A 17340-nucleotide genomic window follows, 5' to 3' on the forward strand; every position below is an offset into this window, starting at 1 on the left:
TTACTCTGTCTTGCTTTCATATTTTATTTTCATTTCGTTTCATCTACTTAAATTACTTATAACTTAATAAATAAACCGATATTTTTGTATACTAATTTCTGTATTTGTTTTTGTTTTAGAATCAATTATTCAAAAATTACGAATATGTTAATATCCTATACATATATAAAAAATAAAAACATTGAATCTTCATTAAAATATAAAAGTTATATTTATTAAACGTATAGTATAGTTTCTTGAAATTTATTCTATTGAATATTATGATTTATAAATCTTCTATTCGATGACATGCATAAATATAATAATTTTTTTGAGATTTGTATTGTGAACTTTTTATTAAATATTATTTGTACTAAATATTTAGTTTTATTTATAATATATATATTATAATTATAATTATAATGTTACAAAATTCTATATCCATTGCCTACTTGACTTCGAATTTAATATTATCACTTAAAGTTACAAGTTCAAGTACAATGCTTTTGCAAACATACTTCTTGTAATATTTTGTATATAAAAAAACATTTTTTTCGCGTAATTTCGTACAAACTAAACAATTTTCTGTGCTAATATATTAAGTAAGCTTTTTTTATATAGCTATAAAATTATTTAAAATTAATTGTCGGCAATATGTCTATAAATGTCATCGTGCCATTTATGTCATTTTATATTCGAAGAATAGAGAAACAGGTAGATAACATAATTTAAATATTTATATATGATAAATATAAATATCAATTACTAAAGAAAATATTTTCAGTTTTTAAATCGTGCTTCTGCCACTATTCAACAAACTCGAAACCTAGAAATTCATGAAAATCTTGCTTATACTTTATTGAAAGATGCTGGAATTCCAACACCACCCTTTGGAGTAGCTAAAACTCCAGAAGAAGCAGAAAAAATAGCAGCGAATCTTAAAACAAAAGATATTGTTCTAAAAGCTCAAGTTCTTGCTGGAGGACGTGGAATAGGACATTTCAAGGATACTAATGTTAGGGGTGTTGTTATGTGCGAAAGGTGAATTTAATTATTAAATATAATTTATAATATAATTATCAATTGTGCTATTATATATGTTATTTTTATTTCGTACTTTTTAGTCCTGAAGAAGCTAAAACTGTGGCTAGTAGTATGATAGGCAAATTGTTAATAACTAAACAAACTGGACCAGCTGGTAAAATTTGTAATTCAGTAATGGTAACGACACGTATGTTTCCACGTAAAGAATATTATATGTCAGTAATGTTGGAAACCACTTTTGATGTAAATTATTCTTCATTAAAAAGTAATCATTGAATTTGTTATTCAAAATAAAAAAATATATATAATTTAGGGTCCTGTTATAATCGTATCTAAGCAAGGCGGTGTAAATATCGAAGATATTGCTGCTACAACTCCGGAAGCTATATCGTATACGCCAATAGATATTATGAAAGGTTTAACACTTGAACAAATAAATAAAATTGTGGATAATTTAGGTCTTGAAGGGGAGGGAAAAAAAATCACCTCGATAATTATTTGCAATCTCTATGAATTATTTATTGAAAAAGATGCCTTGTTACTTGAAATTAATCCATTTGCACTAGATATTTGTGAAGAATGTATGTTTTAAAAATTTATTTAATTTTAATTTGAATTAAATTTGAACTAATAATAAATAATAACATTTCACAATACATTTTCAGATTTTGCTTTAGACTGTAAATGTTCTTTTGATGATAGCGCAGAATTTAGGCAAAAGGAATTATTTAATCTACAAGATATATCACAAGTTGATCCTAGTGAGCTTCATGCAACTAAATTTAATTTAAATTACATACATTTGGATGGAAATATAGGATGTTTGGTAAATGGAGCTGGATTAGCAATGGCTACTATGGATGTAATAAAAATGAATGGCGGTTTTCCGGCTAATTTTTTAGATGTTGGTGGTTCTGCTACTAGAGAAGCAGTAACAGAAGGTTTTAAAATAATACTATCTGATCCAAATGTACTTATAAATTTAAAAGTAAACAAAATAAATTTTTTATTCAAAAATAAAATCGATATAAAATTCATTAAAATCTTTAGGTAGAAGCAATATTCGTAAATATTTTTGGCGGTATTATGAGATGTGACATAATCGCACAAGGTATTATTGCTGCATCCAAAGAATTACAGATAAAAGTGCCAATAGTTGTAAGATTGCAGGTAATTTATTGATAACATATAAATAAAGACCGTATTTAATTAACAAATTTTATTCATATTATATAGGGAACTAGAGTAAAAGAAGGAAATCAATTAATAAAAGATGCTCAATTGAAAGTTTTTGTTGAAGAAGATTTTTCTACGGCTGCAATAGCAGCTGTAAAATTGGCTTCAGTAATAAAAATTGCAAATTCTTTGAATTTAGAAATGGATTTCAAAATTAAAAATAAATTTAGCAAATAAAATGAAATATTTTATATTTTTAAAATTACAATTTGAAAGATATATATAATAATTATTTTGAATATGTAAGATAAAATAATTTTCGATTTACATTTTATATATACAAAGTATTAACATTTTTAGAGAGTTGATTTTAAAAATCAAAGATAAAAATTAATAAATAAAAATATCAAAGATTTACTTATTAAGTTATAAATAATTTAAGTAAAAAAGATAATATAATAGAAATATAATCGAAACAAAGTGGTTTTTGTTTCTTGTAATACAAATTTCTATTCCTTATAATTTAATAAATAAATCTTAACTGACATTTTTGTACAACTTTAATCAATTCTCCAAAAGTGTTTCATGGATATGTTAATATCTTATAGCAATTATTTTAAAGCTGATAATATGTAAAAAACATAAACATTTATATTTTTTCTTTATTCTTTTTTATGATATATAAATTTATATGGAATGTATGTAAAAGATAAATATAAAGAATAAATATTTTTGTTCGAAAATGTAAATATTATAGTAATTATATTCTAGTTTACATTTTTCTAAAATTTTCGAATTTCAATTGTGTTTAAAATATATTATAGAGATAATTTATAAAAGTAAAATTATACATTTGAAAGAAATTAATAAAAAATAAAATATAAAATATATATTATATTCTATATGTTATAAATACGTAAATAAATAAATTAAATTTTCAGAAGTATTTATAATAGTGCTGCCATCGTGATCTTCATTACTGTAGAGTTTGCGTCATGTTTTTGTAGTAAATATCAAGAAAGGTGGGGACATAAGGCGCAGGTTACGTTTCGCAGTCCACTGCCATTGTTTAGTAAGATGGCTACTATGTTGTCTCGGACTATCTCACTCGTTGAAAATCTTACCCGATTTAATGGATCGAAGGTATGATTTATATTTTATTATATCATATATTATTATATCATTTATTTTTGGGAATTCATATTCGCATATATCCTTTAATTCTATTTTTCTAAATCTTTCGATATCTACGTCATTGATTCACAAGTAAGATAATCATTATATTAGATGGCTGTAGTCTGCTAAATTAGGCGCCAGGGTCAGACGATTCGAAGCCAAAGATAGTAACCTTATATTAAACTTAGTTTTTTTACGAAATATATATATGATAGTTGTATAATATGAGCGTAGATATTTCTATGATCAATTTTTGATTTGTTCATCACTAACTCTATGTTTATTTATATTTAATTAGTAGTTATTAAATTATGCGAAAATAAATACTACTTGTCAAATTACGAACAATTGTCATTTTTTTTAAAAGTTCAAAATTTAAATAATTGAATATCACTATCGATTATTTGAATTATTTTCTTTTTTTTTAATAAATTTTATTTTATTTAATTTTAATAGCTATATTTTTTATTTGTTATTTTTTTTTTGTTATAAATACAATTACATATAAAATTGAAATACTAAAGATAAAATAAACTATAAGTGTCAAGGATGTGATATAAAAGTATATAGGTCATTATCACTAATTGATCTTTGAGTTTAGAATATTTTTAAGTCATAAGATTTAAATTTATAATCTATCAAACAGTTTTTATCTATTATTATTTATTATTTTATTATTTTATCTATCTATTATCTATTATTATATATAGATATTTTATAAAAGCTTTATTCGTTACTAATGATCCATTTTTTTTATTTTATTCATATAGATATTGGGATGCAAAATCAACTTAGTAAAACAAGTGAGGAATTTAAATGTTCATGAACATATCAGTTATAGTTTATTGAATGAAGCCGGAGTTCCAACTCCTAAATTTGGAGTTGCAAAAACTCCAGATGAAGCAGCAAAACTTGCTGCTGACCTAAAATCTAAAGATATTGTTTTGAAAGCACAAGTTTTAGCTGGTGGCAGAGGAAAAGGACATTTTAAGGGAACTAATATAAGTGGTGTGAAGATGTGTGAAACGTAAGTTATTAAATGCACAATAACAATTATGTTTTATATATATTTTTATTATATATATGTATGTGTATATAAAATAAATAATTTTTTTTATAGACCAGAAGAAGCCAAAAAATTAGCCAGTCAAATGTTAGGTAAATTACTAATTACTAAACAGACAGGTGAAGCAGGTAGAATATGCAATGCAGTAATGGTAACACAACGCATGTTTCCTCGTAAAGAATATTATCTTGCTGTTATGATGGAAAGAGCTTTTGGTGTAAGTTGTTGAGAAAATATATTTTCAATTGATAAAATAAAATGAGTTTAAAGTAAGTAAAAATTTTCTTATTTAAGGGTCCAGTTATAATAGCTTCAAGTCAAGGTGGTGTAAATATTGAGGAAGTTGCTGCAACAAATCCCAGTGCTATTATGTATGAACCTATTGATATTTACAAGGGTATTACAAAAGATCAAGCAGAACGTATTGCTGTTAAACTTGGACTTCAAAATGTTAAAGATTATATTTCTAATATCATTATGAATTTATATCAAATGTTTCTTAAAAAAGATGCTCTTTTACTAGAAGTAAATCCTCTGGCAGAAGATGTTAATGGTCAATGTAAGTTCAATTCATAAAAAAGTATTTTATATATTATATAATGTAACATTTAAAGATTTTATTTTTTACTTTTAATATATAGATTTTGCTTTGGACTGTAAATGCAGATTTGATGATAATGCTGAATTTAGACAAAAAGAATTATTTTCCTTGAGAGATTGGACTCAAGAAGATATCAAAGAAGTTGAAGCTGCTAAATATGACTTAAATTATATTGCACTTGATGGCAATATTGGTTGTATGGTAAATGGAGCTGGTTTAGCCATGGCTACTATGGATATTATAAAATTACATGGAGGAGAACCAGCCAATTTCTTAGATGTAGGTGGTGGTGCATCTACATCTGCCGTAAAAGAAGCATTTAAAATAATTACATCTGATTCACGAGTAAGTCACATAATATAAAAATATATATATTTTCATTTGATATAAAATTAATATATGTTTTTCATTTTATTCAATATAGGTTCACGCTCTTTTAGTCAATATATTTGGTGGAATTATGAGATGTGATGTTATTGCAGAAGGAATCATTGCTGCAACAAAAGAACTTAGCTTAAAAATTCCTGTTGTTGTTCGATTACAGGTATAATTTTAAATATATAGTAATATTTTTTTTTATTGAAGTTAATAATTGAGATATAAATTTAATATTATTCAACTATTTATCTATTTATATAATATATATTTCAGGGTACAAATGTAGATGAAGCAAAAGCTCTTATCGCGAATGCAGGTTTAAAAATTGTACCAATTGATGATTTGGATGAAGCTGCTCGAGTCGCAGTTAAATTATCAACGATTGTCAAATTAGCACAATCTGAAAATCTTAGCGTTAATTTTGAAATACCTTCAATTTCATAAATTTAGTAAAAATTATAATTTGCATATTATGAAGAAAACTACGAGAATATATTTATATTGCTAAATGTTTGAAATAATATTTGAAAGTAATAATTAGATTATATAATAATTTCAAATTATAATGTGCTGTTTTTAGAATCATATTTGATTTCGTATTTCATATATTTCTATTATAAGTAAAGTAAAAAAAAATTCATTGAAATTTTCTTTTACACAATATTTGGAATATTTTCATCTTCTTTAAAAAAAAGAAAAAAAAATGAATATGCTTTCTTTATAATTTATATATTTTAAATATTGCTAAATTATCTACTCAAAATTAATATTATTTATTTTTTAATGCAAGCACAAATTTGTTTTCAAAAAATATATAAACTTCTTTAAAAACATAATTTATTACTTACCCAATTAATGGGTTTCTGTGATTCAGTATTAAAATTAAGTTGTATGCATATATACATATGTACATTGTATACAATATACATAAATGTATATATTGTATTGTATACATAACTGATATAATCATATTTTTTGCATGAAAGTGTACTTTACATTCTTTCATATAAAAGTCATATATGACATTAACAAAGTATATATCTAAAAATGAAATCTTTTATATCATCCACAAAAAATTATTATAATTGAAATATTATACGAGATATGATTATTATATCTCATTTAAAAGGAAAAAAATGGCCTGTTATGTAATATAGATACATGTAGTTATATATATATATATATATATATATATATATATATATATATATATAAATTATTTTATGTAATTTTAATTTGTTTTTATTTTATTGATGAATCAAAAGTTGTTCATAATTCTCAATTCCCTAATAATATAAATAAAATACCATTATAAATAATCAAATTACAATGTAGTATAATACTAATTATGTAAACATAATATGATTACGTAGTAAAAAAATATTATATCATATTGTTTGCATTTACATTTACATAAATACATATACAATATATTACAAAATATTACAAAATGTATATTACAAAATATACTATATTAAAAAAATTATAATATAATTTAATTTATTGAAAGTAATTTGTACAAAAAAAGTTTATTAACGAATAAAAATGTATAATATTATTTCAAATACGATATAAAGATATAAAAAATAAAATTTTAAATATTCCTCGAAGGAACGTAAAATTATTTGAATGTATTTTGTTTAAGTGAAATTGTTAAAATTCGCAATAATTCTCTTTTTTAATAAAAAAAATACTATTGTTATAATGATTATCTTATAGATTTATTTGTACATTTAATATAAAAAATTTAAAAATATATTTGATATAATATTAATTTATATTTATGTTAAAGTAATATTTTTGATATATTAAAACATATTTTATATTATATATTATATACATATTAATATGTTTAATTTGAATTCAAAATAGAAGATAAATTTAAAATGCGTTTTAAATTATTTTTTGTTTTTAATATATAATTTTTTTTATGTTGGCTTTCCTGTTTAATGTCACCTAATGTTCTATTGGTATTAAGGATTTACAATTCATTTTGAATAAGAAAACGTATAACGTATAAAATAACGAAACGTTTATTATAATAAAATAAATTTAATATTATTTGTATTTTTTAATATTATTTGTATTTTTTATATTTATTTTAATTTAATTAAGTTTTAATTAAGTTTATTAATTATTAATATTTAAAGAATGGTAAGAACAAAAGCAGATCGTGTTCCTACAAAAGGTAAGAAAAATTTCTAAAATTCATTTTCTTCATTAAATTATTTAAAAAATTTTTATCTTTTCTTTATTCTTTCATTTTTAATACGATTTAATTCATAATCTTTTATTATATTTATTATTATTTTATAAATATTTTGTACTTTTATTTATTTAAATTATATTATTTTTAATAATTACTATAATTTGATTAATTGATTTTATTAATATTTATTATTTATAGCTGTTGGTAGCAAAGCACCACATAAATCTGTAAAAAGTACATCAGTCAAAAAAACAAATGGTAAAGGTAAAATCTCTAATTTTATTAAATTAGATATACTTTCAAAAATAGATATCATTTCAAAAATAATAAATTTTTAATTTTTAATTTTAGGAAAGAATTATTCAGGTGGTAATCCATATCATCCAAGAGAAACTCCAGAATGGCAAAAACCTATTACATGTTTCCTTAATCAAAATTTTTTGAAAGAATCTGCAGATGTTTCAAAAATTCAGGTATATAAAAAAAGTATTGGCATGTAGTTTAATGAATGTATTTTTAAACAACAAATAATACATTATTAATATGATAGGATGGTGGTGAAGGTACTAGTAAAGAAGTAAAAAATGAATCGGATTGAAAATATATAATAATGTTATTAATCAATTATAATATCATATTATTATTTGTTATTAAAAAAGATTATTTTTCGTAAAAATAATATAGATAATTATTTTATATTTTATTTTTAAATAATAAAAAGATTCCTTAATTTTAATTAATTTAAAACAAATAAATAAAAGATAAAAAGAGTAAGTATCTAAGTGATAAAAATAAATATATTTTTTTATTTGACATTTGAAGTATTATTAATATATTAATATATTATTAATAAATAATATTTAAAATTAGTAGAATTTTTGTAATGTGTTTAAATAAAATTATTATTAGCAAATATGAAATAAATATTTGTTTTTTATTCTAATAAAATGAATTTTCTCTAAATTATTTGTAAATTATTTTTTTGTATTAAATATTTTATCGATATATATTATTAATCAAATAAATCAAATAACTTTTTAAATTTTGTAAAAAAAATATAGTAAAAAAAATTTAATTTAAGTAAAGTTAAACACATAAGGAAGAAATCAACCAATCGTAACTATATTCCGATGTTTCATTCCGCGGTTATTATTCTGTTGAGTTTAGGAACGCAATTACCATCAAAATTTTAGCAGTCCAAGTTGCGGTAAAGATTCGCAGTATTGAAATGCTGCCGACAGTGAAATTTCATTAAAATACAGTTTCTGACGCGATTTTTTATCAAATAAATAAAATCGAATTCAGTGTCGTCTGCTTCGACAGAACTTCGTAATTTTTTTTTCTTTTCGTTTCATTATAACATAGAATATTGAAACGACAACTGTAACCGGCTGTAAAAAAGTTTTCAACCATGGCTAGTGTTTCTTATCAAATTGCAAACCTGCTAGAAAAGGTATGTAATATATCTTTTTAAATATATACTAATAATTTTTTCATTGTTTATTTTGAAATAAAGTTGAAAAATATATTATACTTGATATGACAATAATATTAAATTCTACATAACCTCCATTTATTGTTTAAAAAAATATTTAATTATTTTTGTAGAAACTTTTTAATAATTTCTAATATAAATAATAATGTTATATTTAATCTTTATTAATTCTTTCAAAATTTTATTATGAATTATGTGCATTATTATGAATTATGTAGACATTCATAAATTCATTGTCAGCAAGAAACAAAGGTGTTTGCATCTGTCACAAAGATATTATAATTTATTATTTTAATTTTTTATGTAAATAATTCGAAATTTTATGCACTTATGATGATTATTAGTCTTTATATCTAAACATTGTGTATTATTATTAATTTAATAATTTTATTTTCTTTATTAATTATAATATGTGTGTATGTGTGCGTGCGTTGTGCGCATCGTGCGCGCGCGCGCGTACGTGCATGCATGCATATTGCTGTATTTTATTGTTATACAAGATATCATTTTTTTTTATTTCTTTTATAATAATTTTAATTTCAAAATTTTTATTATAATTTTATATTTTATTTTTATATACATATTTTATTATGACTTAGATGACATCCACTGACAAGGATTTTAGATTTATGGCAACTAATGATTTAATGAGTGAACTCCAGAAAGACAATATTAAATTGGATGATGATTCAGAACGTAAAGTTGTGAAAATGCTTTTAAAACTATTGGAAGATAAAAATGGAGAAGTACAAAATCTTGCTGTAAAATGGTATAGTAATGTCTAGATTAAAATCATACATTTTTTTTGTTTAAAATTTATAATAGTATTGTATATTATTTTTGAATATTAAAAATATTTTCCTTTAAAAATTAAGTATATATATTTGCTTATATGTTCAAAACGCGTATTATGTTTGCAAGATTTTCTTTGTATTTGGACACGATTACAGAAACGTGTCCGATTTCAGTTTGGGCCCACTAGTCAATAAGGTAAAGGAGTACCAGGTGGAAACTATTGTAGATGCCCTATGTATTAACATGGTATCGGATAAAGAACAATTAAGAGATATTTCCAGTATTGGTTTGAAAACTGTAATATCTGAACTTCCTTTGGGATCCAGTGCACTTGTTGCAAATGTTTGTAAACGAATAACTGGTCGACTAAGTAGTGCTATAGAAAAAGTAATTAATATTTTCAAATTAATAACATATTTTGAAGTTATCAGTAAAATTGTACATTCAAAGAATTATATTATATATTCATCAAGATAAAAAAAAAAATAATTCTATATTATAGCAGGAGGATGTATCTGTACAACTTGAGGCACTTGATATTATGGCTGACTTATTGTCTCGTTTTGGTGCTTTATTAATTACGTTTCATTCCACCATTTTGGCTGCATTACTACCGCAACTTTCTTCTCCTCGTCAAGCAGTTCGAAAGCGTACTATAATAGCACTGAGTCATCTTCTAACTTCGAGCAATAATTATTTGTATAATAAACTTGTAGATCATTTACTTGAAGGTCTTTATACACAAACAGCAAAAAATGTAATACGTACTTATATACAATGCATTGCTTCTATTTGGTAAGTATTTTTTATGAAAAATTTTTTTATACAATTTTTATTTTTATTATCAAATTTTAGTCGTCAAGCAGGACACAGATTTGGAGAACAAATAGAAAAAGTTATGCCATTAATTGTACAATATAGTAATGAAGATGATGATGAATTGAGAGAATATTGTTTGCAAGCATTTGAATCATTTGTATACAGATGTCCCAAAGAAATCACTCCGCATATAAATAAAGTGAGTAAACTTTCATAAATAAATCTTTAATATCTTGAATTCTTTGGAATTATTTAGAATAAAAAAATTTTTTATTAGATTATAGAAATTTGTTTGGTTTATATCACATATGATCCAAATTATAATTATGATGATGATATGAACGATATGTCTGATGGAGAAGATGTTATGATGGAAGTAGAAGAAGATGGAGAAGAAGATGCAGAAGATGAATATTCAGATGATGATGACATGAGCTGGAAAGTTCGTAGAGCAGCTGCAAAATGTCTTGAAGCTGTTGTATCTAGTAGACGGGAACTTCTTCCTGAACTTTATAAGATTGTTTCTCCAGCTTTGATTTTAAGATTTAAAGGTATTTTTTTATAATATCATATAATAAAATAGTTTAGTAGTAAATTCAATATATTTTTAATTCTTGATAAATTAATTAGATCTTCTTGATAGATAATTAGATCTAAAGATAGATTATATATATATTTTTATAGAAAGAGAGGAAAATGTAAAGTCTGATATTTTTCACGCATACATTGCACTTCTAAGACAAACAAGACCAGCTACCGGAGTGCCTCTTGATCCTGATGCAATGGAAGATGACGATGGACCTATTGCATTATTACAACAACAAGTTCCATTAATCGTGAAAGCTGTTCATCGTCAAATGAAAGAAAAGAGTATTAAAACGAGACAAGATTGTTTTTCATTATTAAAAGAATTAGTTCTTGTATTACCCGGTGCTTTGAGTAATCACATACCAGCATTAATACCTGGTATACAATATTCTTTGGGGGATAAAAACTCTTCATCAAATATGAAGATCGATACATTGGCATTTGTACATACTTTATTAATAACTCATCAACCGGAAGTCTTTCATGCTCATATGGCAGTCTTAGCACCTCCAATTATAACAGCTGTGGGAGATCCGTTTTATAAAATTACAGCAGAAGCATTGTTGGTATTACAACAACTTGTACAAGTAATCAGACCACATGGTAAGTTAAAAAAATTATTTATTAATAAATTTTATTAAAAAAAATTAAAATCTTTAAATTTTATTTTAGATAAAACATGTTATTTTGATTTTACATCATTATCTGGAGAAATATATCGGTGCACATTAATGAGATTGAGAACAGCAGACATTGATCAAGAAGTAAAAGAAAGAGCAATTGCTTGTATGGGTCAAATTCTCGCACATTTCGGAGATACTTTGTTCGATGAATTGCATATATGCCTTCCTATATTTCTGGACAGACTCCGTAATGAAATTACTCGACTTACGACAGTAAAAGCTTTAACATGTATAGCAGCATCTCCTTTAAGAGTAGATCTTAATCAAATTATGGTACATAAATTATAATTGATAATAAATATTAATAAATATTTTAAAACAATACTCTTTCATTTGTTTAATTTTACTACATTTTTTATAGGATTTATAAGATTTTTATTTGTTTAATTTTATTACATTTTTTTATAGGAAGAAGCAATTCCAATTCTTGGATCTTTTCTAAGAAAAAATCAACGAGCTTTAAAATTATGTTCTCTTCCACTTTTGGATACGTTAGTCCGAAATTATAGCTCTACTCTTCATGCAGATTTATTGGATAAGGTAATAAAAAAATATAATGATTGATACTTTTTTTAATCAATTAAATGAAATAATTTATTGAAATTATAATGAAATCTTATTAGGTGACTACAGAATTACCAGCGTTATTAAATGAAACTGATTTACATATTGCACAATTAACGCTTAATCTCCTCACCACCATAGCAAAATTACATCCAGTCGCTCTTACGCGAGTTTCTGATAATATCCTTCCAGAAATATTAGTTTTAGTAAAATCTCCACTTCTACAAGGTAATATATATTTAATCATTAAAAAAGTATTTATATAATAAAATATAATAAAAATATTAATAATCAATTTTGTTTAATGTGTTAGGAGTGGCTTTGAATTCGATGTTGGAATTTTTCCAAGCATTAGTACAAGCAGATATACCAGGTCTTGGTTATAGAGAATTGCTCTCAATGTTATTAGCTCCAGTCAGTCAATCTGTACTTCATAAGCAAGCTTATCATTCTCTTGCAAAATGTGCAGCAGCATTAACAATCACATGGCATCAAGAAGCTCAAGCAGTGGTAGAACAATTTTTAAAAGATGTTCAAAATCCTCAGAGTGATGCACAGCATATTTTTGCATTATTAGTTATTGGTGAAATAGGCAGACATGTGTAAGCATATTTTATTATATCAATTTGAATATTTTATGTTATTTATAAAAAAAATTTAATAATAATAATTATTAATAATATTAATAAAAATTATATATTATTATATTTTTACTTAGGGATTTGAGTGGAATAAGTTCTTTGAAACATATTATTTTAAATTCATTTTCTTCTCATTCAGAAGAAGTAAAATCAGCAGCTAGTTATACATTAGGTAATATAGCAGTCGGTAATCTTCCAAAATATTTACCATTCATATTAAAAGAAATTGAAGCACAACCAAAACGTCAATATCTTCTGTTACATTCATTAAAAGAGGTAAACTTTATTAAATATTTTAAGTTTATTTTTATTGAAAACAAAATATTTTAAAAATTAAATGAATTATAGATTATTACATGTCAATCTGCTAGTCCATCCGGTGTATCTCATTTGCAAAACTTTGTGCCTTCAATCTGGATGCTTTTGTATAGGCATTGCGAATGCACAGAAGAAGGTACTCGTAATGTTGTAGCTGAGTGTTTAGGAAAACTTACTTTGATTGATCCCGCTACTTTGTTACCAAGATTACAAGAATCATTAAAATCAACCTCTGCACTTTTGAGAACTACTACTGTTACTGCTGTTAAATTCACTATTTCTGATCAGGTATCTCATACATTAATCTTATATATTAAAATAAATTATTTAATTTTTTATGAAATTCTTTACAGCCACAACAAATTGATGTTATGTTAAAACAATGTATGGATAATTTCTTAGTTGCTTTAGAAGATCCTGATTTAAATGTGAGAAGAGTGGCTTTAGTTGCATTTAATTCAGCAGCTCATAATAAACCAATGCTCATAAGAGATTTATTAGATTCTGTGTTACCACATCTTTATGCTGAAACTAAAATAAAGGTATTCGAGATAACTTATGTAATAATATTAAAATATGATTTTTTATGAAATTATTTATTTAAAAAAATATTTTACATATAACAAATAATTTAAATATAGAAAGAATTAATAAGAGAAGTTGAAATGGGTCCATTCAAACATACAGTAGATGATGGTTTAGATCTTAGAAAAGCAGCATTTGAATGCATGTATACATTACTCGATTCCTGTCTCGATCGTCTTGATGTTTTTGAATTCTTAAATCATGTAGAAAATGGTCTCAGAGATCATTATGATATTAAGATGTTAACTTATTTAATGACTGCAAGACTCGCTCAATTATGCCCTACAGCAGTTTTACAGAGTAAGTATACAATATAAATTGTGTTAGTTAATTGTTATTTATTAATAACACATTTGATTATATATAGGGTTGGAACGGTTAGTTGAACCATTGAAAAGTACTTGTACAATGAAAGTAAAAGCAAATTCTGTAAAACAAGAATATGAAAAACAAGATGAACTTAAACGCTCGGCATTAAGAGCTGTAGCAGCATTGTTAACTATTCCAGATGCTGGTGAAAAATATAAAAGTCTCTTACAAATCAAGATAAATTTCATTATTTAATTTATAAATTTTTTTTCTTCTATTTCAGATAAAAATCCATCATTAAGCGAATTTGTAACACAGATCAAATCAACACCTGAACTTCAACCACTTTTCGAAGTAATCCAAAAAGATTGTACTGGTAGTAATGTAAATGAAACCAATGTGATGGATCAGAGCTAAAATGTCTATGACTTTACTTTTTGTATTTTACATAGATCGCTGTTAGCTAAGCATCCACAATCATATTATTCATAGTTTATTTCTATACGTTATTTTTTCATTATTATCTTCGATCTGAACTGTAGTTCGAAATGAATGTGATTTCATGTAATACGCCATGTATAAATTATAAAATAAATTTGCCAATTGTAAGCATCTTACAATGACAGATTAATCTTTTTTTTAATAATAAATAATACCAAAAATATGATTTTAATTTGACTTAATTAATTTTACAATATATTATAAAAGAATTTTTTGTTTCAGATTATATTTATTATAATTTATAATAAAAAATATATCATAATTTATAATAAGAACGTTTATAGATGTTTAAATATTTTTTTAAGTGTACAAATCGATAAAACATTTTTGAATAATATTGATTTTCTCATATGTGTTCCATCTGATGACCTATTTATATGATTCATCAATAAATTTATTAGCAAGGCTATTTTCTATTTTCTTTCCAAATAAACATTCATTTATAAATTGAACTATAACTAAAATATTTTCAATTAATATTTAAAAATGTATTTCATATAATAAAAAAATCAAAAATATTTTATATGAATAATTAATGCGAGGCAAACATAAATAGAGATTAAGGAGTATTAGTGGTACTTTGTCAAATATTTTGTAATCGATAGCTTTTAATCTTGCAATTGTAACTCGATTATTTTATCATTAAAATCGGTTATTAGCTAGAATAATCATTCAATAATTAAAGCTTTCCTATTTAAATAGCATTTCAAATGTATTTTACGTTTTTCCTCATTCATAGCAATCCTCCTTTTACTGTTAAAATTTCTTTTTAAGATTTACTTTTAGAATTTAGATTTAATTTTAGAATTTTTTATAGATTTTTATTTTTAATATTGTTTATATATAAAATGTATTTTAAAAGTAATTTGAATTTATAGAATTCGTGATTTATGAATAATGATATATCATTGATATATTCAATATTCATCAATATTTTCATTAGATTATTTCAGAAGTATATGATAGAATATACTTCAATAAATAAATTATATAAAAATAAGAAACTATATTGATAATAAATAAATAATCTATCTTTAAAATTTTTTATAATTTTTTTCATTTTTTGAAATGAAATTTTTTATTACAATTTTTCATAATTATTTGTTCTATTTAATTTTCTATTTTTTTTAGACTCATTTTATTTTTAATGAAATCGAGTATTTTAAATTTATTTTTAAGAAACATATTACGTACATGATCTAATGAACTAATTAATAATTAATTAATTAATAATTTTAAGTATATTGCTATATATCATATGATGATTGTAAGATGAAGCGCGTTATACAATTGATTAAATTATTTACCATAAAATTACAGATTTATTTTTCTTGTGAACTCATGCATAAATTTCGCAATCATCTACTGATTCACTTATTTAAAAAATTGAATTATATTTTCTATTCGAAAATCTTCATTTATTTCTTAATCATAAAAAATTTTAATTTAATAAATAGATAATAAATGGAATAGAAAATAATATTGTTACAAGAAATTTTTTTACTTATATACAATGAATCAATTACATAATATTTAATAATATGGATAATTAATATCTATTTAAGTAATGATTGACAAGAAATTAGTTATAATAAAGAAAAGAAAATTAGTAAGAAAGAAGCAATTATGCAACTTATTATTAGAAATTGATATTGAATCAAATATTTGATACGTGAGAATTGTAACGTGTATATATAAAAGTTTCTCTGAATCGTAGGATACCAAAATTTCTAGCGTTGCAAGAAATCACGTACACATTTATTCTAAATTGCTTTTAACTTGGCTAACGATGCCTAGGGTGCGATGCTACAGGTCACGTACCATCCACTGATCAATCAAACTGGTCCTAGTTATCAATTATCTTTTTATTTTCCATATGAAATGAATATTTTATATTAAATAATTTTTTCCTTATATATTCATGTTTTATCTCGAAATAAAATATTTGTCATTATCCTATTTATTAGATTATGTATCGTACTGAATTGTTGAATTTCTAAAATATTTCAATTTTTCTGAATAAAAAAATTAAAATTTTCATAAAATTATAATTTTATTTAAATAAATATAATTAATATTGTGTATAATCTATTATAAGGATCATAGAAAAGATTACGAAATAATAAAAAATGAATGATTTATTAATTAAAATTAATTTTTATTTATGAAAAAAAAATGTTAATCTCTCATTTCAATTGATGTATCACAATAGCTTTATGTGTGTTATTCCTAGATTTTAAAATTATACTTTCACGCGAGTGTCATTGATGAAAGGGCAGCTTGAAAATATGCCTATTACTCGAATATCTTTCATCATCGTGTTGTTTGATGGTACCCCTTCATTTGAAATCAAGTGAGTAAAAAATAGCAATTGCCGGATAACGTTAGTGCATAGTCGAAATGTGCCATCCGG

General features: G+C 23.4%; 4 protein-coding genes across 7 annotated transcripts; all 4 read left to right on the plus strand.

Moving 5' to 3' along the window:
- The first annotated feature begins 294 nt into the window (after positions 1–294).
- LOC147658451 (succinate--CoA ligase [ADP-forming] subunit beta, mitochondrial-like) lies at positions 295–3285 on the plus strand. Of its 2 annotated transcripts, XM_086902903.1 has the most exons (8): positions 295–693; positions 764–1020; positions 1104–1266; positions 1337–1604; positions 1689–1993; positions 2074–2193; positions 2260–2367; positions 3141–3285. In XM_086902903.1, the coding sequence occupies exons 1-8, from the start codon at positions 634–636 to the stop codon at positions 3150–3152; spliced, it is 1293 nt and encodes a 430-aa protein (XP_086759029.1). In that variant the 5' UTR covers positions 295–633; the 3' UTR covers positions 3153–3285. The 2 variants fall into 2 exon arrangements, with proteins under 2 accessions (XP_086759029.1, XP_086759027.1); XM_086902901.1 differs by lacking the exon at positions 3141–3285 and having other exon boundaries at positions 2260–2948.
- On the plus strand, positions 3197–5983 carry LOC100865122 (Succinyl-coenzyme A synthetase beta subunit, ADP-forming). Its single transcript, XM_003695885.3, has 7 exons — positions 3197–3342; positions 4146–4402; positions 4496–4658; positions 4736–5000; positions 5083–5387; positions 5467–5586; positions 5694–5983. Exons 1-7 carry the CDS (start codon positions 3277–3279, stop codon positions 5862–5864), a joined length of 1347 nt encoding a protein of 448 aa, XP_003695933.3. The 5' UTR covers positions 3197–3276; the 3' UTR covers positions 5865–5983.
- A 1346-nt stretch (positions 5984–7329) lies between these two features.
- LOC100866424 (PCNA-associated factor) lies at positions 7330–8305 on the plus strand. 2 transcript variants are annotated; one of them, XM_012489402.3, is made up of 4 exons: positions 7330–7608; positions 7828–7893; positions 7981–8102; positions 8180–8305. In XM_012489402.3, the coding sequence occupies exons 1-4, from the start codon at positions 7572–7574 to the stop codon at positions 8225–8227; spliced, it is 273 nt and encodes a 90-aa protein (XP_012344856.2). In that variant the 5' UTR covers positions 7330–7571; the 3' UTR covers positions 8228–8305. The 2 variants fall into 2 exon arrangements, with proteins under 2 accessions (XP_012344856.2, XP_031773864.1); XM_031918004.2 differs by having other exon boundaries at positions 7351–7608; positions 7828–7887.
- A 472-nt stretch (positions 8306–8777) lies between these two features.
- Positions 8778–15099, plus strand: Cand1 (Cullin-associated and neddylation-dissociated 1). 2 transcript variants are annotated; one of them, XM_086902904.1, is made up of 17 exons: positions 8778–9082; positions 9724–9893; positions 10075–10306; positions 10422–10714; positions 10775–10937; positions 11016–11289; positions 11423–11929; positions 11999–12282; positions 12418–12549; positions 12633–12801; positions 12887–13175; positions 13292–13490; positions 13563–13820; positions 13886–14074; positions 14174–14417; positions 14485–14631; positions 14710–15099. In XM_086902904.1, exons 3-17 carry the CDS (start codon positions 10163–10165, stop codon positions 14841–14843), a joined length of 3426 nt encoding a protein of 1141 aa, XP_086759030.1. In that variant the 5' UTR covers positions 8778–9082; positions 9724–9893; positions 10075–10162; the 3' UTR covers positions 14844–15099. The 2 variants fall into 2 exon arrangements, with proteins under 2 accessions (XP_086759030.1, XP_003695932.4); XM_003695884.4 differs by having other exon boundaries at positions 10093–10306.
- Positions 15100–17340: the final 2241 nt, after the last annotated feature.

The sequence above is a fragment of the Apis florea genome, unplaced genomic scaffold (genome assembly GCF_048593485.1).
Source record: "Apis florea isolate Af1SG1 unplaced genomic scaffold, ASM4859348v1 contig_2272_pilon, whole genome shotgun sequence".
Classification (NCBI taxonomy): domain Eukaryota; kingdom Metazoa; phylum Arthropoda; class Insecta; order Hymenoptera; family Apidae; genus Apis; species Apis florea.

Excerpts from the sequence above, each read along its gene's own strand:
- LOC100866424 (XM_012489402.3), top strand. The coding sequence starts at position 7,572 with ATGGTAAGAACAAAAGCAGATCGTGTTCCTACAAAAG. Across the intron at positions 7,609-7,827 it reads AGATCGTGTTCCTACAAAAG|CTGTTGGTAGCAAAGCACCA; the intron begins GTAAGAAAAATT and ends TATTATTTATAG. Across the intron at positions 8,103-8,179 it reads CAGATGTTTCAAAAATTCAG|GATGGTGGTGAAGGTACTAG; the intron begins GTATATAAAAAA and ends TTAATATGATAG.
- Cand1 (XM_003695884.4), top strand. The coding sequence starts at position 9,041 with ATGGCTAGTGTTTCTTATCAAATTGCAAACCTGCTAGAAAAG. Across the intron at positions 10,938-11,015 it reads TCACTCCGCATATAAATAAA|ATTATAGAAATTTGTTTGGT; the intron begins GTGAGTAAACTT and ends ATTTTTTATTAG. Across the intron at positions 11,930-11,998 it reads ACAAGTAATCAGACCACATG|ATAAAACATGTTATTTTGAT; the intron begins GTAAGTTAAAAA and ends ATTTTATTTTAG.
- LOC100865122 (XM_003695885.3), top strand. The coding sequence starts at position 3,277 with ATGGCTACTATGTTGTCTCGGACTATCTCACTCGTTGAAAATCTTACC. Across the intron at positions 3,343-4,145 it reads CCCGATTTAATGGATCGAAG|ATATTGGGATGCAAAATCAA; the intron begins GTATGATTTATA and ends TTATTCATATAG. Across the intron at positions 4,403-4,495 it reads GGTGTGAAGATGTGTGAAAC|ACCAGAAGAAGCCAAAAAAT; the intron begins GTAAGTTATTAA and ends TTTTTTTTATAG.
- LOC147658451 (XM_086902901.1), top strand. The coding sequence starts at position 634 with ATGTCTATAAATGTCATCGTGCCATTTATGTCATTTTATATTCGAAGA. Across the intron at positions 694-763 it reads TTCGAAGAATAGAGAAACAG|TTTTTAAATCGTGCTTCTGC; the intron begins GTAGATAACATA and ends AAATATTTTCAG. Across the intron at positions 2,194-2,259 it reads CAATAGTTGTAAGATTGCAG|GGAACTAGAGTAAAAGAAGG; the intron begins GTAATTTATTGA and ends CATATTATATAG.